The 23,386-nt window shown below is 34.0% G+C and overlaps 2 protein-coding genes and 1 pseudogene across 11 annotated transcripts; all 3 read left to right on the forward strand.

The window, feature by feature from the left end:
• Positions 1 to 1,403: 1,403 nt before the first annotated feature.
• Positions 1,404 to 8,151, forward strand: LOC107018843 (origin of replication complex subunit 4). The gene is made up of 16 exons (XM_015219425.2): positions 1,404 to 1,570; positions 2,693 to 2,783; positions 2,948 to 3,004; positions 3,098 to 3,145; positions 4,297 to 4,347; positions 4,431 to 4,474; positions 4,609 to 4,672; positions 4,739 to 4,825; positions 4,996 to 5,087; positions 5,163 to 5,244; positions 5,820 to 5,905; positions 6,016 to 6,125; positions 6,729 to 6,821; positions 6,899 to 6,963; positions 7,054 to 7,197; positions 7,974 to 8,151. The coding sequence occupies exons 1-16, from the start codon at positions 1,461 to 1,463 to the stop codon at positions 8,007 to 8,009; spliced, it is 1,260 nt and encodes a 419-aa protein (XP_015074911.1). The 5' UTR covers positions 1,404 to 1,460; the 3' UTR covers positions 8,010 to 8,151.
• A 2,676-nt stretch (positions 8,152 to 10,827) lies between these two features.
• Positions 10,828 to 17,020, forward strand: LOC107020759 (pentatricopeptide repeat-containing protein At1g22960, mitochondrial-like). Of its 10 annotated transcripts, none has more exons than XM_015221245.2 (6): positions 10,828 to 13,488; positions 13,581 to 13,641; positions 13,780 to 14,005; positions 14,239 to 14,415; positions 14,592 to 14,712; positions 16,490 to 17,020. In XM_015221245.2, exon 1 carries the CDS (start codon positions 11,122 to 11,124, stop codon positions 13,384 to 13,386), a length of 2,265 nt encoding a protein of 754 aa, XP_015076731.1. In that variant the 5' UTR covers positions 10,828 to 11,121; the 3' UTR covers positions 13,387 to 13,488; positions 13,581 to 13,641; positions 13,780 to 14,005; positions 14,239 to 14,415; positions 14,592 to 14,712; positions 16,490 to 17,020. The 10 variants fall into 10 exon arrangements, with proteins under 10 accessions (XP_015076731.1, XP_027772958.1, XP_015076729.1 ...); XM_027917157.1 differs by having other exon boundaries at positions 14,245 to 14,415; XM_015221243.2 differs by having other exon boundaries at positions 14,275 to 14,415.
• LOC107019202 lies at positions 13,618 to 22,883 on the forward strand (annotated as a pseudogene).
• Positions 22,884 to 23,386: the final 503 nt, after the last annotated feature.

Here is a 23,386-nt window from a genome sequence, read left to right on the forward strand (position 1 = left end):
CCCAAATTCTGAAAACATGACTCATATAGAGAGTTATTTAAATCGTAAAATACGGTAATAGGTAGTTATGTAATACGAGATGCACTCATATTCTGACTATCATCTAATATTTGTAATAACTTATAATAATTTATCGTCTAACGATTTTCAAGATATTTATAGTTTTCTCAAAATAATCTCTAGATGGTGATCTAATATTTCATAATTCACAAAAAATCATTTATTAAACAAGTATTACGCAATAAACGATGAAAAATTTTTGCGGTTAAGCAAACTTATACTATTTAATTACTCATCATAGCTATAGTTTGCTATAATTACCACTCACAACTAACATTATACATTAATTACTTAGACTGACTTTGAGTTTGTATAATTAGTCACATTTGTATATGTATAATTTCAGAATATACAAATGCATATGTATATTATACAATTATCTAATCAATATACATATACAATCACCTCTCTCACACTTTCTGCCCTCGCTCGCTCGCCTCTCTTTTGCTTCTAGCTTTGGGCACCTCTGACATAAACAATATTAGTGTATATACAAGGTTAGCCCTTTCTCTCAAGCGTCTTGGTATTGGATCCGCTCTTCTGTTAACATGAACATGAATTAGATTCTATTCGAATTCTTTATTCTTGAGAGAATCCCCTACTCAAACCATCCTCAAGACCACCAAGCTCTCTCAAAGCACGCACTTTATTTAAGTTTTTTCTGTTACGCTAAAAGGGCTTGTCTAACTCACGTTTGTTTATGCTCTTACTCTTTATATATAGTTGTGTCGATGCATTCAATTCATTCATCACTCTCTATTACTCTATATCTGTCTAGCCTCTTCCTCTTTCTCCCAATCTCGCTTGCTTATACAAATGCACATGTATAATATACAATTGTCTAACCAATATATATATATATATACAATTCACCTCTCTCTCACTCTCTGCCTCTCTCGTTTGCCTCTCTCCTCCCTCTCCCAATATCTCTCCTCTCTCTCCCAATATCGCTTGCCATTTATACAAATACATATGTATAATATATAATTATCTAACCAATATACATATACAATTCATCTCTCTAACTTTTTTCTCTCTCTTGCCTCTATCATCTCTCTCCTTATCTCGCTCTCCTCTATCCTCCCTATAAAATATAGTTACGAATTATAATCATCAAACTATAGCTACGAAGAATAATTAAACTATTTTTTAGTGGTTATATGTGAAGGTTCCTGTAAAAGATCAAGGAAAGCAGTAAAATTTTTGCTAAATCAGCCCAAAACCTCTTTTTGAGTAGCAGGCCTTCTCTTCTCAAAACAGGCCCAGGCCCAGGCCCAATCCAAGGGGCATCTCTTGCCACAGCACAAAAAGATCCTTCACTCTCACAATTCACTTTTATCCCGCCAAAATTTTCTCCTCCGCCATTTTTCTCTCCCAAAATTCCCTCAGTGATAGCAAAAATGGGTGTTGATAGTCCAGCAGAACAAGCTCAGATTCTGCTCAGAACAAGGCTTTGTAATCCTAATTTTATTTACACCATTTTTTCTGATTCCCCAGATAGCAATTACAGGTAAGAAGAAAAAGCTCCTATTTTTATCCTCATTTTTCAAAGATTCTCTTCACAAATTGAATGTTGTTTTATGTTTTTGTAACCCCACATGGACAAAGTAGTTTTTGGCGTCAGTTAAGGTATAGGTAGGTCGAATAAGTATTGGTGAAAGTGATTAGACAGTAGATGAAACATCTTGTACTTATGGAGTACATGAACTTAGATAGAAGAGTTTGGAGGTCGCGGATTAGGATAGAAGTTTTTAGTTGATAGTTGAGTATGCAGGATAGCTTGGTGATTAGTACTGTTCTTATAGTTTCTTGTTCATCAACTTCGGCTGTCAGTTTTTTGTGCTTTGATTATTGTAATATTTCGTTGTTGTTAGTGTTCTTTCTTTTTTCTATTGTGTAATGCTTTCCATTTCGCATTATTGTTGTTATTGCTCCCATAATTGTGTCCCCAATCTCAAATTGTATGGCATGCTTTAGGTAAGCTGATGGTAAGGCATATGCTACTACAGTAAGCAAAAAGTAGGTTGAGGTTAGGACATCACTTAGTCGAACAAGAAAACTATAAAAGGGAGGTGAAGCTACTTAGTAAGGTTAGCTGGTTAAGGAAAGGTCAGGTTATGAAATTGATTAGCTGTTTAATAATTGGAAAACGGAAGTAGTAGTAAGGCGTTTGTATGGAGTTGCATCAGCTGTGGATATAGATTAGGCTAAGGGACGGACTTCATCTCTTCTATTTTCTTCACTCACACCTTACACTTCAGCTGAGTCTAATGAGGCTCAGGTGCGGAGCCTTCCACTGTGGACCGAGACTACTATTAGAAACAACCTTCATGTCTCTTTGAAGTAAGGTAAGGTCTATGTACACTCTACCCTCCCCAGACACCAGTTGTGTGATTACACTAGGTATGTTGTTGTTGTTTAGCATCTTTAGCATTTTCTCTAATTCCTCAAATAGCAACTACAGGTTAAAAAAAGACCCCATTTTTACTCTCATTTTTTCTTTATTTTTCCACTCCAAATTGAATGTTGTTCCCTTTTTTCCCCTTCTATCGTAATCCAAATAGCCAGAGTAATTTTTAGAGAATTTCTTCATGACCCTTTTTGTGTAATTGCTTTTAGTTCTTTTTTTCAGCAAATTGAAGTACATAATGTCAAGTTCAGTAACTGAAGCATGTAACAACTCAGCTCTACTTCTTGGCCCTCGTGGTTGCGGAAAAGTTGCGGTCAGTTAGAGTTTTATATGTTTTATTTTGCTGAGCCTTTGCACAAATTCAATTTTTCTTTGCCCTCTTCTTATTGCTGTTATATGCTTGTCTTTTTATTTCATTAGTAGGCAAAATAAGTTAACTTGATTGATAATTGATTTGTAATATATTGTTTATGCCAGATTTTAGAGATGGTTATCAAGGATTTACTGCAAGAATATCCAGACACTATCTGTGTGGTATTGATTTAGTATATGATTTGGCAGTGACATATTTCTGGACAAAAATAAATGTCACTAATTTATTGATCATAAACGCTATGTCAATTACAGATTAAACTGAATGGACTATTGCATAGCGAGGACAATTGTGCGTTGAAGGTATGAAATACAATGTCCCTTCTTTTAGGTTGGAATTCTGTTCACTAAGGAGTCGTTTGGTGTGAGGTATTAGGTATGATATTCTCAGGATAAAATGCAGGACTATTTTTTTCCTATGTTTGGTTGGAGGTATTAGGCAGTCATGGGATTATTTATCCACCATTTATGCCTTAGTGATGGGATAAGTATCACATATACATGATGGAATACCTTATCCGGTGATAATTAATCCCGGGATAACTTGTTTCCAACCAAGCGACTTTTACGTATGACTTCACGCACTTCTGTTTAATATCTAAAGCATTTACGCCTTTTCATATTGTTACCTAGATTCAATCAGTTAATTCATGTATCATGTTATTCATACTTATCCACTTTCAAGAGATTTTTGCTAAGACTTCATGATTTTTAACTGAACCATCCGACATTAGGAAAAAGTGATGGTTTGTGTTTCCATCTAAGCAAGAAAGAGATCAACTAGAGAAATACTTTCTTTTTGTTTTGTCGATTAATTTATATATTTTTCACTTGGTGGTTTTATATTGTGTTTGAACTTGCTTTGGCTCTGAAGAAACAGCTCTTTGTTCTGGTAGAGTTATTTATAGAGAACAGAAATTCAGAAATCAAGATAGGCTATACAAGAGTAGTGTGAAATCCTGAATATTGAAATCAAGATAGGTTGTCGCAAACAGATTTCTCTGTCGTCAAAAACAAAAAAAGTTGTAGCAGATGGCAGAGTTTATAAGACAGCTATTTAGAAGGTTTCAATTAAAACAGTCAACCATCAAGAAAAGAGAGACCATAGTCAATTGAAATGTTTGTGCTTAAATTATCACTTCCTTTGCTTTTCTTACATATTGATAACTGGAACTTGATTAAGCAAGAGTTCAATTTCCAATAGAATATTTAGGTTATTCCAAGCAAATTTTGTTAACATTGTCAAAATCTTTAAATATAAGTGCACTTGATACCAGTTTCACCTGCATCTTTTTCTAGTTTTGGTTTAACTATTTTATCTTCTTGGAAAAGTTAAAAATATGTGCCTCTTCGAACAAAGGGTGTTACTTTTATTTGTTCTTGTTAGATATTTGTCCATAATGTTGTCCTTGATCTCTGTATCCTTTGTTTGATATAGTTATTTTATCTTGTAGGAAATTGCAAGGCAATTATGTATAGAAAATCAATTGGTTTTCTCAAAGATGGTACTGTGTTTATTCTGGTTATGATTTCCATTTCACATTTTAACCAAAGGCATCAAACAGTCCTCATGTATTTTCTATAACAGGCATCATTTGATGATAACTCCCAGTTTGTGATAGCCATGTTAAGGTGAGTGTATATGTCTTGTGATGTCCTTACATTGTCTGGAATGTTTAAATTAGATGATCTTCATAGAGAACATTTATTACTTGTTTTTTCTTCTCCCAGTGCATGTGCTCATTATACTGAAAACTTCTCATCAGGGAGTGTGGATTGGCACATAAAACAATTATCTTTGTGTTGGATGAATTTGACCTTTTTACCCAGGTGAGATTCTCATATATGAAGAAAATATGTCAAGTTTTCAGGAATTGATGTATCTGCATTATGCAGGGTAAACAACGATTACTCTATAGCTTGCTAGATGCAATGCAGTCTGTAACTTCGCAAGCTGTTGTCGTTGGTGTGAGTTGCAGATTGGTATGTTCCTTACTATTTCATTTTCTTAATTGAGTATCTCGTTTGAGTTGCTTGTGAACAAGATTAACTTCAGGAGATTCCCTAAATTTCTGAGACAGTTGCCTCATCATTAATACACATTGACTACATATAGTTAGACACATTGGAAAAGCTTAAATTGTGTTGTGCAGGATGCTGATCAACTCTTAGAGAAGAGAGTAAGGTCTCGTTTCTCGCATAGAAAGCTTTTGTTCCTACCCCCTTCGCAGGAAGACTTGCAAAAGTAACTTCTCATTGCATCCTTGGTTCCTGATTTACTGCCTGCATGAATTATCTATATTGACAATCTGTATATCAGAATTTTGCAGCATGCTTTACTACTGCCAACAGAATCAAGCCTTCCTCCTCAATATGTAGCTGCTTATAACAAAAAGCTTCTTGTATCCTTTTCTCTTGTTACTCTTTTCATTGTCAATGAACGAATATAAGTGACATGATCCCAGAAGACCACAAAAGTTGTAAAGAGTGACAGAGGAATATACAAGAATAATTAGAGTGAGGCTCAGAAAGACTCAATTAAGTAATGGTCAATGAAGCAGGTTCTAATTCGAGCGGAGGAAAAAACACTAGGTAATTTCTTCCTGTATGTCTAAGTCTTGGTGGATATAGTTATCTGGTACTTGTGTTGGTGGGAGGTAGCCGCCTAGCAGGTAGCCTTGGAATTAGTCGAGGTGTGCTAAAGTTGGCCCCAGACACCACAATTATTTTTTTAAAAAAGGTATGGAGTATCCTTTATGACAGTGGTAAGTGGTAAGTACTCATTTGTGCTAGGCCTAAATGAGGGTCTCCAAATACTTGTCTTTCTCTTGTCAACCAAGGTTTAAAATAGTTTGTTTTCTTCTGGAAACCTCTCCTTTTGGTTAGACAACAAAACAAACATCAAAGTTCCAATGATTTGACGAATTGTGCTCATTTTTTTGCTTGCAAACATCAGTTTATCCTTAACATTTATTAGAATACTTTGTCGGATGACAAATTCAAAGACATCATTGATTCATTATGTAATTTTGATGCAACCTTTAACCATCTATTGAGATTTCTGTAAGTCTACCTATCCTTGAACTACCAAATTGATGCATTCACAGTCGTAGTATCCAACATCTGTTCGGTTTAAAAAAAAATAGAACTCATCGTATGGTAATTTCCATTAGGTTTGCGTCTGTGAGCCATATGGATACAAAATCTGGAATTTTGTCACTTGATAACTTTAAAACATCCCTATCAAGTATTCAACGGCAACCCAAGTTGGAAGCCTTGCAAGGTATGACATTTTGTATTCCTTGTTGACTAGCTTCTGGAAAATTTTATGGGTAGAGCTATGATTTGTTGACTAGCTTTTTCAGCTATTTCCATATCCTCTCTCTTCTCTTTTTTAACACAGTAGTCTTAGACATTGTGACCACTTTGTCAAGGGCACTCAAGGCATGCCTTAGCCCTGAGATGAGGCGCAAAACATGTCTGAGCATTTCATCTTGCTTAGCAGGCACTGGCACTTCTAATGCATACTGCTCCTTTCAATGAGCATAATCCTGAAATGGCGACACTAAACAATTGATATTTTCACTTTATCGTAATTGTTCAATTTCTTTGTCCATGTATTTCTTAGTCATGCTTATGATTTAGTCTTGGGCTACACAGCATATTTGTATTTGTTCTGCATTTACGCCTTTCTTCACTAAAACCAGCACTTTGTTTACACTTAAACCCCAACTGACTGGAGATATTTGGAGACATGGTGTGAGTCACTCACAAACCATTTTATATACGGTGTGAGGCACTCAAAAAGATGTTATATCCTGCACACCTAGGCCACCACCGAGATGAATCAAACTGAAAACCACATGATTTTAAATTGTTGATGCAGATTGCACCATTTTAGAGCTATATATACTTGTCTGCTTGAGGAGGTTGGAAGGCAAAGAGCAAGAGACTACTAACTTCAATTCAGTAATGAAAGGTTTGACTGCTACATGATCCCTTCTCATGTTAATAATGTGAATCCTGTGTGACTGACCATGTTATCCTGCCTTTCAGAGTATAAAGACGTACATAATTCGTTCCAAACATCAGACTATTATGCACGGAATGTATGCCTCCGGGTGTGTATGACACTTACATGCAAATTATCCATCTAGCATCTAACTTTGGATCTTTAAAGGTATACTGACAAATATTTACTGTTCTTTCAGGCATTTGAACATCTCTTACAACGCCAATTGATCTCCTTGGTTGACAACAGAGGCCACAGCCAATCTCTTGAGTTTCGTCCGGTGAAGCTTTTGATCTCATCACATGAATTACATCAGGGACTGAAAGCATACCGTTCCTGTCCAGTAAGTTACTTTCAGGAACATTTATATTCTTTTAATCTGAAATATTCTGGGGTGATTGTGGATATCTATATCATGATAACTGATAGTAATAGACACAGCCTGGGTCTATCAGAAACAACCTCTTATCCCACAAAAGTAGGGGTGGATTCTGTGTATATTTACCCTCCGTAAACCCCACTTATGGAATTACGCTGTCTGTGTTGTTGATAGCAATACGCACACTTTTCAGTCAGTCAGTATAAACAAGCAGAGAAATTATCTAGTGTTGCATGGATCTTTTCAACTTTTATTGCATATGCATAATAAGATCTATTGGTTCAAGACTACGTACCTATTTGGTTGAACTTGACACAAATTATTAGTTTCTTTCTTAAACTATTGACGACTTAAAAACACCCCTCGACTTGACTAACTAAATTTAGATACACTCCGATCTGCCACATGACATAGCAAATAGTCTTAAACAGAGGGATTGAGTTCTTAATAAAAAACCAAAAGAAGTGTTGAAAACACCTGACAAGAATGTAGGAGTGTATTTCACTCGTGTTGCAAGATCGGGGTGTGTTTAAGTTAAGTTAGTCAAGTTAAGGGGTATTTTAGACTGTCAATAGTTTGAAGATGAAACTAATAATTTTCTCGGAGTTTAGGGGTGTCTCCAATATTTCTCTCTAATTTATACTAAGAAATTGACTAAATATGTACAAAAACTAACTTCAAAACTCATGTTTATTTAAACATTGAGTTCCAATACTAATTAGTGTATGCTCATTTTGCAGGCAATTCTTCATAAACTACTTGGCCTTGCAGTGTGAAATCAAAGCCCCATATGTTGTATTATTTTATCAGATTTTTTTTTTGTTGTGAAATTAGAGTAATTTCAATATAAAAGAATTATACAATTTCCATAATGTGCCAAAAATTGCAATAAATTAGTTATTAATTTTAATTTTTTTATTGAATCTCTAGTAATATTACTGTTCAATACTTCAATTTTATATCATGTATATTTCAACAGGCTACAAATTAGTCAATTATCAACATTAAGCTAGAAAGCATTTTTATTAGATATATTACAGGAGTAATATATCACAAATTAATCTGATAAATTTATTACAAACACTTCAAAATTTTGGTGAGAATATTTGAGATGATAAATATTCTTCACTTTAATTTCAAAGGTCATTAATTCGAATCACCAAAAAAAAAAGATAAAAAGTTTCAAAAACAACTAAAAAATAATCTGATAGTTATTCTATTGTTTTTATTTTTTCTGACAAAGTAAAAGAATAATTAGAAAAACAACACAAAAATACAAATGCACATTAATTTGGATTCGAAGTAATGTAATTGGCCACAATCAACCTCTCCACATCTGAGGTAAAAGTAAGATTCGCGTATATTGTATCCTTCTTCATCTCTATCTCGTGAAAATAATATCAGATATGTTATTGTTATTGATCACCAATGTACTTTTATCCTCTTCTACATCTCTTAAGTCCCCCTGGGGCGTCCCACTTGAATGGACGTGGGGCGTCCGTGGGAAGATTGCAAATACGACATTTCCAACCACTATCACAATCACTATTATCTGTACAAGATCTAATACATGTCGCAAAATCATCTTGTGGAACTAAATTTTCCTCAAGACCTGAAAGTTCACGATCAATATTTCGTATAGCCATAACATGTTTCGTTTTCAAAAACCACTCCATATTAACTGAAAAAATAAGTAATTATTCACATCAAAATATATATTAATGATATAACATAAAGTTAAAAGATGAGATAAATACTAACCTGTAGTTACTATGAGAAGGACAGTAAAAATGAAACTCATCTTAAACAATGCCATGATAATTTGAAGAACTTTTTATGCAAGTGATTTTATGCTTTTGAGATGGTGTTTTTATAGACCTTAAAAAGTTGCATATACTTATAATATTCATGTTTTTTTTTTCAATTTGCATATAATTGATATATTTTGATAATATAAATGAACATGCTACTTCATGATATTACTTAATTCACAACTTAGATGCACGTTTATAAAAAAGAATATTGTTCAAAGTATATGTGACTTGTCATAGTTTCATGTGAGAGATATCGAAAGACGTAACACGTAATAATTATTTTATATGTGTATCAAATCATAATTAATTATTATCAAAATAATATAATTTATTTCTATTGACTTAATATATACCTAGTAATATTTTAAACTTGTTTAGATATTCTATTCAGATATTTAAACTAAATTATGTTTGAATTAAACACATCAAGTCTTAACAATAGGAATAAAAATGCAAATTATGCAATAATCAAATAACAAGTAAAAACTACATGATTACACAAATATTCATACCAACTATAATTTCAAAAAATATAAACCCTAAACCTTAAATCCCAAACACTGAACCCTAAATTCGGAGCAGCGAATAAAGACAGACTTAATTACGTCTAAATTAGTAAAATTTGTGATATTTTCTCTGATAATTTTTTTACTATTAAAACTTAAAGATATAAATAATAATGTCATAACTACTAATAAATAGTCTTATATATGTTAATTATATATGAAAATTTTCTTCATTTAAAACTTTAAAGGCCATTTAAATGGTGAATTGGGCTAAAATGTATAGCCCAATTAGGAATGTTTGATTGGGCTGAGGCAACTCATTTTGATACATCTGTTGAAATTGTATGTGAATTTGAACTTGCTTCCCTATTAAAATTTGGAAATTGTAAATGAAAAATCAATTATTTATTTGATTTGTTACTTGTTGTTAGATACAACATTTGGATATTAATTATGTTTGAGCCTGTATTTCACATGAAAAAAGTTTTATGATAAAATAAGTTCATTAGGTATAAACATTCAATATGAATTAATATATAGTGAAGTCTTTGTGTAGATAACAATGTTGTACTTGTATTAATAAAAATAGTTGATACGTAATGAATTAGTCTATTCATATACTCAATTCTATTAAATAGAGTTATCTTATATTTATGTTAGTGAGAGGTTACAATAAGAAAAATATTTTCAAAAAAGATGTAATTTAGTCTAAGGGTGTCTAACAATTCGAGCTGACGTAGAATCAAATTATATTGACTTGATTTTCGTTCAAACCATACCGGCCCACACAAAGAAAACAAGGTTCGGATAAGTTATAAGATAAACTAGATTCATACAAGTTCATTTGAGGATACTGATATATCTGGTAAAGTCTAAACGAATATAAAACATATTGATCGAGTCGTCTCGACCTTATCCAATAAAATCCAACCTTACACAAACCTAAACAAATCCATTAACCCAACTCAATTAGACCCCGTCTTTTCAACTCAATAACCAACCCGATCCCAAAAAATCGATCGAGTTGAATGATTAGTGAAGCCTTAAAAACGTTATAGAATTCATGATCGGTCATTCCATTTTCGCTTTCAGCAAGCTATGCTTTCTATCTTTCAATCGGATACCAATTGCTTGGATGCATTTGAAAATCTCGCGATGACCTACAGAAAAAACGCTTTCTAGGATTATCTTGTGCCAAATCATACCGGTCCGGCCCGACCCCCTTATAGTTGAACCTAGTAAAAAAGATGGATCTAAGTCCGACCCACATTTTGTTTCCAAGAAACTATCCGGGGCTCCGGTCTAAAGATGCAAATTTTCTCCAGTAAACACGCAGCTGCCTCCTCCGCCGCTCGCTTCTTCTTCTTCTTCTTCTTCCTTCTCCATGTACTTCTTCTTCTGATGTGCGTATTGTTGCCAATGAAATCCAATTACCCATTTTAGGTAACTGCGCCTTCAGCTTGAGGTACCAGTTTTCTCTTCAATTCCCCTAAAAAACCATTTAGATTTTCCCCCATTTTCATCTTCTTCACATTCATGTATTGCATATACTATTTCTCTTCTACAGAATGACCCTTTATGTTAGAGCTTCTAAATTCATCATACCCAAATCAAATCTCAATCATTTCAGCATTTTCGTATTTTCTTCTCTTAAAAGATTGATTTTTTATTCATCTTTACATCAGTTTCAATGCCCATCTGAGATAAAAATCAATAATATTACAAGGACTGGTAGTAATAATGGTGGCAATGGCATTCGAGAAAATCCCTTTTCAGATTCTGATATTCAGAGATTAATTTTGAATAAGATTGAAGAAAGGGGCTGGGTTACTGGGGAGGAATTTTGGGTTGTTCCAGATTGTTTTCATTCTTTAATTTATGATTCTGATTTGTTGGTTAAGATTCTTAGCTCAATTCGTTGTCGACCAAGGGTTGCATTGAGATTGTTTAGGTGGGCTGAAGGGCAAAAGGGATTCAAGTATTCAGAGTTTACTTTTTGTACTATTCTTGATATTTTGATACAGAATGGTTGGGTAAAGTCTGCTTATTGGGTGGTAGAAAGGGTGATTAGTAGTAATATGCATAAAGTTGTTGATTTATTGGTTGATGGGTATTTGAATTTGAAGGTTTCTGTTGAGATACTTAATCTTTTTTTGAGAATATACACGAAGAACGCAAATGTGGATCAGTGCTTGTTAGTTTTCCAGAAGATGCTGAGGAATGAGATGTTGCCTGATGTGAAGAATTGTAATAGGATTCTAAGGAACTTAAGAGATAGGAATTTAGTTGCCAAGGCGAGAGAAGTGTATAAGATGATGGGTGAATTTGGGATTATGCCTACTATTATTACTTATAATACAATGTTGGATTTGTTTTGTAGAGAAGGTGAAGTAGAACAGGCTTTGGATCTTTTATCAGAAATGGAGAGAAGGGAGTGCTATCCAAATGATGTAACATACAATATCTTGATTAATGGGTTATCAAAGAAAGGGGAGTTTAACCATGCTAGAGGTTTGATTGGAGAGATGTTGAATAAAGGACTGAGGGTTTCAGCTCATACATATAATCCTCTAATTTATGGTTACTGTGTTAAGGGAATGGTTGTGGAGGCATTGAGTCTTGGAGAAGAGATGGAAGTAAGAGGAGTTTCACCTACTGTCTCAACATATAATACATTTATTTATGCTCTTTGCCGGCAGGGGCAAGCTAGTGAAGCAAGATACTGGTTTTCTGTCATGTTGAAGAAGAATTTGGTGCCGGACATAATGTCATACAACCCTTTGATTTACGGATACTGTCGGTTGGGGGATATTGATGAGGCCTTTTCCTTATTACATGATTTAAGGAGCAGGGGACTTTTTCCTACAGTGATCACCTACAATACAATTATGGATGGACTCTGTAAAAAAGGTAATTTAGAGGATGCTAAGCAGATGAAAGAAGAAATGATGAGACATGGTATATCTCCTGATGTATTTACTTATACTATTCTGGTTCATGGTTCCTGCAAGGCAGGAAATTTACCAATGGCAAAAGAACTATTTGATGAGATGTTACGGAGGGGTTTGGAGCCTGACTGCATTGCTTACACAACTCGAATAGCAGGTGTACTGAGCCTGGGTGACATATTGAACGCATGCAAACTACAAGAGGAAATGTCAACAAAGGGATTCCCACCAAATATAATAATCTACAATGTATTTGTGGATGGTATTGCGAAGCTGGGTAATCTTGAAGAAGCAACTGAGTTGTTACAGAAGATGGTTGGGGATGGCCTTATGCCTGATCACGTAACATATACCAGTATAATTCATGCCTATGTCGAATTTGGGAACCTTAAGAAAGCCAGAGAGTTGTTTGATGAGATGATAAGTAAAGACATATCTCCGACAGTTGTAACATACACAGTGCTGATTCATGCGCATGCCGGTAAAGGGAGGCTTGAACTTGCACATATGTATTTTTCAGAGATGCAACAGAAGAGCATTCTGCCAAATGTGATCACCTACAATGCGCTAATAAATGGCCTTTGCAAGTACAGAAGAATAAACGAGGCTTACAGTTACTTCGCTGAAATGAAAACAAGAGGAATTATCCCTAATAAATATACCTACACCATTTTGATAAATGAGAACTGTGATTTGGGTAACTGGCAAGAGGTTTTGAGACTGTTCAAAGAAATGTTGGATAACGGAATCCAGCCTGATTCTTTTACATACAGTGCGATGTTGAAAAATCTCGGAAGAGATTATAAATCACATGCCATAGAATACCTTGACTTTATACTTTTGGGTGATGAAGGCGATGAAGGCACTGCCGAAGCAAAAAGTTGAAAAATCCCTGAATAGCCAATGATATTCTTGGATGACTAGCTTTCTGTTCTTGGTCTTTGTTCTAAAGGCGCCACACCATGAGCTTGTCCATAATAGCTGCTGGTATGTGTCAGATATATGTGTTCATAACGGGGTAATTATTTTTGTCATTGTTCTCCACCATGCAGTTATAACTTTAATATGACTTTTATTAGGTGGAGCAGATAGAGCCTGTCATGGTCCAATTTTTATATGGACTTACTTCCTGTATTTGGGGTAAGTTTTCTGAACCTACTTTACCTTCTTTTCAAATTAATGCATGGATCTCTAAATAAAATTTCTTGTCTCTCTCCTCTACTAAGTGGCTCTTCATTTTCCTTTTCTCATTTTTGTTCCCTCTGTTTCCTTTCCCAGAATTTTGACGCAATTTCACATGCATCCAAGCCTTATAATTGCTACATTTTAATGGATGAGTATCTGCTCTTAAACCTTCTTTTGAAGGAGATTAAAATAATGATAGATGTTGGAGGCAAGTAATTTCACTTTTTCTTGTTAAATTCACCTCATGTTCTGTTTTAACTTTGCAGGGCAAACACAAAAGTCTATGCAGTCTACCAGATAACATGAAATTCTTTTGCAGGTTAGTGGTATTTAATTTTAGTTGAGGGTCTCTAATTATATAAAGTTTTCACGTTTGGGTCTTCCCTCACATTTGTGTTCAGTTATAGTCTATCTTCATGTTACAATTCTAGCTTTTGGAAACACTAAGATATCTGGTAGGACTTGTAAAAGTACTACAGTCAATCTGTTTTGGTAGCATCTATCCATGTTCGCTTTACCACTCTCTCTGGTTAAGTAGAACCATTTTATTAGCTTCAGGTCAACATTGTTGCTGTCTGTTTGGTGCAGAAAGCTGGGATTGACATGTAAGGTCTTGGTGCTCCTGAGATACTTCAAAATTTTCACTCCCATCCGAGCTGCTTAGAGGTGTATGAGAGTGATTTATGCCTTCTTCTGTCTGCTCTGAACCTATGGACATTCTTAAGACTGGTGACTTGCCTTTTCTTGAAAAGTACTCTTGATTTTTAAGGGATTCTTGAAAAATTAATGAATTTTGAGAAACATTTTCCTGTATTCGTCTTCATTTAAGGTTAATTTCCTGTTTAGTTCTAGTACTAGCATGTAACTTTTGAGACCTATCTGACCAGATATCGACAATTTGTCAGGTTAGTGGCACATGGAGCTGCCGTTCCTGAATATTTCTATGCAAATCTAACGAAGTAAAGCAAAGGATGCCACTCTAGTTGGATCTCCATGCAAATTCAATCCCTTAAAGCATGCCAATAGGTACTTTTTGAAGCTTTTTAAAGTCTAACATTCTGCAGTACAGTTTCACCCTTTTCATGGAGTCTATGTTGGTTTACATGCTTCTCACTACTTTGGTGATATACATGCCTTCTGAGTGAACTATTCTATATGAATATGTTTTCAGCTGCTGATAAATGCTAAGCTTAATCCATTGACTGAGTGTTGGGAGCTGCTGTCTAAAATTCTAAGGATATGTTCTTACTCTTATCTTTTTTTTTTGTTCTTTTTCTATTTTCAAATGTTTCCTGTTGGCCAAACTAAGTAGATGTGTCCTCCACTACTTTAGCAGTTATTGGTTATTCTTGAATATTTAATCCGAATTTAGCATATAGTTTCAAAGTTGTGCAATCTATCGTGGCACTAAACTTATGAGACATATAATGGAGCTGTGGAAAAAAGTGATAGTGCGTGAACTTAGGGACTCTGAATCAGTAACATATCCGGTTTAGATTTATGCCTGGTAGATCGACAATAGAGGCTATATTCTTGTATGGATCTTTTTCCTCCATTGTGCCCTATCTTTAGTTGAGGCACAATGGAGGGAAAAAATCCATGTAGGTGATAGCTACTAGTTGAGGATATACGCAAAGTTGTGTCGCAAATATGTGGATTCAAAAATGGATGTGTGATTATACAAAGTTTAGATAAGATAATAGATGTCTACATTAGGGAGAAGACACAAGTTACACAAATTGAGGATAAAATGTGAGAAAGTTGGTGAGATGGTTTGGTCATATTGTACGTTGACCTCTAGGTGCACCGGTTCATAAGTGGGAAACCAAGGTGAGTGGAAGTGCTAAAAGGGACTTCAAAATTTAGAAGGAAATTGTCTTGAAAAAACCCACTCTTGTGGAATCCATGCAGACTTGATGAAAAATGGAGCACAATGGAATATTGAAATCTGTATAGAAGTATACTCTAGGTCCAATATTTTCCAGAAATCTTTTAGTCCTCCCAAAGATTTATATTCATAAAAAAATGTGAATTAATTTATTTTACAACATGGTTCAAAATAAGTTAAAATGGAGCGACATGGACAATGAGGATCCATATGCATGCTAGACCTAATTCCCAAACTGTTACACTTATCGAGTATTTATCTTTGTTCACTCCTCATTGCCTGTTTTTCTAGAAATATTTTTCTGAAAGGATGAAGACACTTTTCTTGTTAAGTTAATAAGCATAAATTACTGGGAGAGGGAATATTTCAAACTTGCTTAATTCTCTTGGGGGAAAATAAGTTGAAAATGAGAAGAATTTGGAATACAAGCAATCTAACAATAGATGCACCTCTACTGTGAGTGTGATGAATGTTGGACTGGAGTGTTTAACTAACTTTTTATTTAAGATTTTCTCATTTGGAATAACTATAGTTTTTACGTTGGGATGCAATTTGGACTGACTTATATATGTCGTAATTGTATTTCTCTATATATGGTTAGTGTTCTCTCCCTAGTGATGGATATAGGTGATTCTTGTAGATGATATCACCGAGATCCTTCCGCCTTACTTAGACGAGAGGAAACAGGTATCCGATTATAAATGAACCCATAAATCATAAAATGTGTTGACACGTGTTTCTGGATAGTCTATAGTGAACTGGTATCTCTATGATTCAATTAGTCGGTTGAGCACTTTGCCTTGTGTATGTTTTATACACCTTTCCTGCTTTCTCATGACTCCCCACGCTCTATAAGTATTTACGTGCCTGTTGAGAACACAAGACCTGACATCTACACTGATTTTTGGTTAACAGATACCAGGTCGATTATGTTCCATGTGTTATGCCTGATGTGCAAACGGTCAAATGCAAGTTCTTAGATTCTAGACAGAGGCAAAGGCAAAAAAAGGGGTTATCTCCTATCCGCCTAACCCCTGGTGAGAAGAATTATCGATACCTTTGCTGGTGGAGGTGACAGGTTTTGTGGAATAGTCGAGGTGTGCAAGCTGGCCTAGATACCACCAGTGCTTTCAAAAAGGAATTCACAAGAGCAAATACATTTGAGAGTTGACACTGTGATAAGGGTATGTAAACTTCACTACACGAATGTGTACGAAATCTTGAATGGTGGAGGTGGATGAGTTCATTGTATAGATGCAACACTATATAAGTCGCGAGGCAAAGTGTGAAGAATTGCAGTTTGTGAAGTTCTCCAAGTTTTTCATCAACCAAATTACCAAGTTTTTTTTATGTGTTTGTTAAATTCTTGTAATTGCATTTGTTTTACTTGCTCAAAAGAGCTAAAGTTGATTCCACTGAATGAATAAGATCAACTAGTTTATCATACATATTGTCTATATTGCTCACTGAAAGAAGAAACTCAATTCTTTTATTAATTGATTAGTGTCAATGTAACTTGTAAATACTTCCCATTACTGAGAAAATAAACAACCAGCAAATTAAAATGTATTTGTCATTTGAAATATTTTTTACATGAATAATGGTTACTAGTAACTGATAATTTGAAAATTGAACTTATGAATAGAAGAGCTATCTTGGTTATTAAATAATCTTTATGGATTTTGTCATTTTATTAATTTGGTCTATAAGTAATGAGCTAATGAATCCCCTTTCTTGTTATTATTGAACCAACCAATTAAATTTGTCGAAAGATTCATAATGATTAACTTTACAAAGATTCCGTAGGCTATAGCTTGTAAAAAGTACTTCATAGGGATCATGCATTACATTTAAAAATGTCATATTAATGGATTTTAAACACCTAAATGTCATTGAAATAGCCAATTAAATTTGTCATAAGATTCATAATGATCAACTTTACGAAGATCTCATAAGGTAATAGCTTGTGATTTATCGTTCGTATTTGAACTAGTCAAGTTAATGAATTTCAGATTTCAAAATATAAATTAGTCGGATCAGTAAATTTTGAATAACGATTATCATTATGGTCAAAGTTTGGCATCCAAATAAATGTCTATTCCTTTTCTTGTTTTTCTATGAACTACATTGTTCAAACTCTAAGTTAAACAAAAGGAAGAATATTAAGGAAATTGAAGCAAAGACATAAACTTCTTAACTAGGGAATTCAGACCAACCCTCAAAGATTAAAATACACCGTAAGAATAACTTTCTCCGTCTCAAATTATTTGTTGTATTAAAAGTTCACGATAAAATTAATTATTTTTTGCATTTTACCCTTAGTACGTACTACGTAGTTATTATTCTTGAAAATGACAAACACCTCACTTTGAATTTGACATTAATAATATGAACAAGATATGTCCCCTTTATTCGAGTTTAGCACTGACAATATGAATAAATTTGGTGTTAATATCAAATTAATATATATATATATATATATATATATATATATATATAGTATGTTTGCACATACTCATCTAACACTCATGGCTAATTAATATTTATTCTCATCTTATTAACTTGTATAATTATAATAAAGTTTACATGATTTGATATAAATATCTAATACGTATAAGTATTTATTATAAACTCACACCGATAAAATTAAAAGTACTTTTCAATATAAATATTTATAATTTTCTTTTAATCATTTGATATTTAAAATTTACTTATACGACTCATTTAAATTCATAGCGACTATTATTTTAGAATAAGTGCTCTTTTAGAAAGGTTTTGTTTTGTTTTCTATATAATTTTAATTTTAAAAATGCAGAATAAGACAAATATATATCTGCAAAAATCAGCAAATAATTCCCAAAAAAATCTACTCCCAGAGTAAGTTCCAAAGTTATAGTGTCTCAGATTCTCAGTGATTAAATAAAGAAATAATTATGTTTTATCTTTTTTTCATTAGCAAGACATGTGCCATGCAATTTATACACATATTTCTTAATTATAATTATAATTATATATTTACTTTAATTTTAAATTTCTACCGTAAAACTGTACTAAACATTTACCTTATTGAATTTTCCTTGCCAAAAATTACACAATTCAAAAGGGATAATATATAATAAAAGTTAAGCGTATAACATTTTATTAATAAGAGAGTGGATGCAACAAATAGTAACTTATATTTATTGAATTGATATAATCGCCGTATGTGAGTAAGTTTCTTTTACCATACTCGTACTCTTTTTCCAAGTTTGACATTTTAAGTTATATATTGTTTGGACACTGCAAAAATGTTGTAATATTTGTGTCAGATTTTTCAAAAATTACTATTCGGAGGATCCAATAAGCATAAATCAACATTTTTAAAGTGTCTGATCAATGCACATGGGATCTCCTTGAAGAACGAAGTCTAGCCGCAGGAGTGTAGCTACATAATAACATCGCATATACAAGTAAAATGATATATGAATTGATTAAATAACATATTTCGAACATTATTTACACGATAGAGTATTGTAGCCCAATGGTTTTAGGTTTGTTGAAAGGGCCAAGCTAAGGCTCAAAGCGCTTGTGTGTTTTGAATCTCCCGAACAACAATTTTTCAACCTTTGTTCGTAGTATTTCTGGCTTCGCCACTGAATCTAGGAGTGTATTTAAATCTCATGACTACGAATATTTTTGACTCCGCCACTGAGTCTAGGAGCTTGAATTAACTTTAGTACACCAAAAGTGGTTAGTAAAAAAACAAAAAAAATTTAGCATTTGTATACTAAATTGTACTTTTTCAATCTGTCGATTTCTGCTAAGAAAAAAATACTAATTAACGTCAAGCAACATAGAGTATCACTTTGAGATTCTCAAACTATACAACAAAGTTCCCACTTTTATTCCTAAAAAAAAAAAATGATGACCAATTTTTTTTTGTCACTTTTTCTTGATATCTCCTATATAAACTATGTCAAAACCAAAGATTAAACCCCCACAAAAAGATTTAAATTAAAAAAAATAAAACAAAAATGTGGTGTTCCCTTTTTTCTTCAACATCACATTTTACTATAATTAAGTGTTCAATCCCAAGTGATAATCAAGAATTCAAGAATCCAATTAATGGAAATGTTGTGAAATTGGATTTGTCAAAATCCAATAATAATGTTGCAACAAAAACTTCATTTTCTCCTTGTGATGAAACTTTGTACAATATTCCAATGTCACAAATTAGGCAAAATATACCAACAAAGAAACAACTTGTGGATACTTATAGACAAGGAATTATTGTTGAAGGTGCATATAGACAAACAGTTGTTATAAGGTCTTATGAAGTTGGTCCTGATAAAGTTGCTACTATTGAAAGTTTACTTAATTTACTTCAGGTGAGATCATATTTTTCTTTTGTCATTTTATTGATTTGAGAGTTATGATTAGTTGTTGTTCACCTCGAATCGCGAGGATAAAACATGAATAGTGCGGTGAGGATTCGTATAGCTGACTCTGACTTGTTTTTGATTGAGGCATAGTAGTCTGACGTCGTTGTTGTATTAATGAAATGACATGAATAATGAGGATTCATATAGCTGACTCTGACTTGTTTTTGATTGAGGCATAGTAGTCTGACGTTGTTGTTGTATTAATGAAATGACATGAATAATGAGGATTCATATAGCTGACTCTGACTTGTTTTTGATTGAGGCATAGTAGTCTGACGTCGTTGTTGTATTAATGAAATGACATGAATAATGAGGATTCATATAGCTGACTCTGACTTGTTTTTGATTGAGGCAGAGTAGTCTGACATCGTTGTTGTATTAATGAAATGACATGAATAATGAGGATTCATATAGCTGACTCTGACTTGTTTGTGATTGAGGCGTAGTAGTCTGACGTTGTTGCTGTAGTATTAAATGGCATGACATGTATAATGACGATTCATATAGCTGACTCACACTTTTTGTGATTGAGGCGGAGTAGTTTGACGTTGTTGTTGTAGTATCAAATGGAATGACATGTATAGTGAGGATTCATATAGTTGACTCCGACTTGTTTGTGATTTTAGCATAGTAGCTTGATGTTGTAGTTGTAGTATTAAATGGAATGACAAGTATAGCGAAAGTTCATATACCTGACTCCGACTTGTTTGTGATTGTGGCATAGGAGTCTGACGTTGTTCTACTATTAAATGGAATGAGATATACTGTGAGGATTCATATAGCTGACTCGGACTTGTTTGTGATTGTGGCAAAGTAGGTTGACGTTGTTGTTGTATTAAATGGAATGACATGTTCAGTGAGGGTTCGTATAGCTGACTCACACTTGTTTGTGATTTAGGCATAGTTATCTGACGTTGTTGCTAAATGGAAACAATAAGGATTCATATGGTTAGTTTCGACTTGTTTGAGATTAAGGCATAGTTGTTTGACATTGTTGCAGTACTAAATGGAATGACATGTACAATAAGGATTCATATGGTTGATTTCGACTTGTTTGAAATCGAAGCATCGCACGTATTGCTACTTAGCACTTGCATCTCTTCCTATCTTCAATTCCAACTAACTACACTAAGAGCTTTTTCTGGTTTACCTATCTGGAGTTCGGAGCATACCAGTCCGGCTAATTTGAATTTGTGTTGTATTTTTTGCAGGAAACAGCATTGAATCATGTGTGGATGTCAGGACTACTTAGTGATGGATTTGGTGCTACTCATGGGATGATGAAAAATAACCTCATATGGGTTGTTTCAAGAATGCAAGTTCAAATAGACCATTATCCAATATGGTAAGTGATATTTGATCCTTTTAGTGAAGTTGGAGTTAACGAACTAACGTTTATGATACTGAAGATTCATACAGACGACCTCAACTAACTTAAGATCGAGGTGTAGTAATATTAGTAGTAGTAGTAGTAGTTGGAGTTTACTTGTGCCACTCTGTTACAAACTGTTAAGAGTAGGTAATCTGTACCCCGTCTTTGTTTCTATTGCATTCTATCTCATGGCATCACATTCTGTTCTGCGAGATCTGTAAACTCGGATAAGCTTTTGTTCTATAGCCCTTAGATACATGGACAGATGCTTTCTCCATATTGTAACGTCTCTATCAACCAAATTCTCTTTTCGTCACCTGATACATATTAACTTACAACTGATGCCTGATTCTCCCGATGCATCGCTCTCTTGGTTTTTGGTACTAGGACTAACAAAAAGACTCAAAAAAACTTGAACAGGGGTGAAGTAATAGAGATTGATACATGGGTTGGAGCTTCGGGGAAAAATGGGATGAGACGCGACTGGCAAATTAGAAGTCAAGCCACAGGCCTTGTATTTGCCAGAGCAACCAGGTTCAGTTACACTTTCAGATAATTTTCAAGAATCTGTTTTTATTGTCCAAGTAAAACCGAGAGACGATTTTCTCAAATCAACTAATGATAATTATCTCAGGAAGTCGTTTTTCTTGATACTTATTGTTAGTTGAGTGACCACCTGAGAAATCAACTCGTAAAACCAACATAATGTTGTAAGTTGTAACTTAGTTTTTGTGTGGAACACAGTACATGGGTGATGATGAACCAGCAAACGAGACGTCTGTCAAAGATGCCGGAAGAAGTGAGGGCCGAAATCTCACCATGGTTCATCAGTAAGCAAGCCATCAAAGAGGAAAATCCTACTAAGATACAGAAGTTGGATGACACCGCTAAATATGTCCTTTCAAATTTGAAGGTGATCTTCAGCATTTTCATCGATATGTCAAGACTCGTAGATACTGATCTTTTTTCAACTTTTTGCAGCCAAAGAGAAGTGATCTGGACATGAATCATCATGTGAATAATGTAAAATACGTTCGTTGGATGCTAGAGGTAAAACAAACATCTAATTACATTGATTCTTGATCTCGACATCAACTTGTGATGAAAAACATCAGTTTTTTTGTTCTGTTTCATGTTGTTGCAGACCATTCCTGACCAGTTTTTGGAGAGTTATCAACTGTCTACCATCGTGCTCGAATACAGGAGAGAATGTGGAAGCACAGATATCGTTCAATCCCTTTGTGAACCTGATGAAGAGGTACTTTTCGACGATGTTGTTGTTGATGTTGATCACCAACATAAGAGAAGAATTAGTGTACTTCATGGATTTTCATTGGCATCAGGGCTTCTTGAAGCAAATGGGCTTCTTGAGTCATTTAGTCAAAGGCCATTTAGCTATACACATTTGCTTAAGATAAAAGAACAGATCAAGAATGAAGAAATTGTTAGAGGAAGGACTACTTGGAAGAGAAAGATATCTTCCATACCATTTCCTACCTAACATACGAGCGATGTTGCTCAGACTCTTCAAAAATGTCAGTTAGCCGTGTGTCGGATTCTCCAAAACCTGTGTTTTCATAGGATCTAACGTGGTTACAGTCGCATTTTTGAAGGGTCTGAACAACGTAATTTGCTAACGAACCATAAAAACGGTTCGCCGATCTTGAAGGAGAAAAAAGGTTCTTGAATCTAAGAAAAGGACTTTGATTGATGGGGGAAAACAATAATATAAAAGTGAAGATACAAATAAATATGTTAATGTTGAAGTAAAAAAAGTCATAGTTGAAGCAGCACTGCAGCATAAACTGAAGATTCAAATACAATGGATTTGCAAAAGCAGCATTTTTAAGGAAATAAGCATATTCACATATCAAAAAGAAAAAAAAAACTTTTGTATAGTGTATAGGTCTTCCTAGAAATATGTATGATTTGTAGAAAAATGTTGTCAAATATGTTTTCTCTTCTTCTTTTCTGAGGTACATTTTTGTGTTTTCTCATTTTGTATTTATAATGTTGATT

This window comes from Solanum pennellii, chromosome 5, assembly GCF_001406875.1.
Source record: "Solanum pennellii chromosome 5, SPENNV200".
NCBI classification, from domain to species: domain Eukaryota; kingdom Viridiplantae; phylum Streptophyta; class Magnoliopsida; order Solanales; family Solanaceae; genus Solanum; species Solanum pennellii.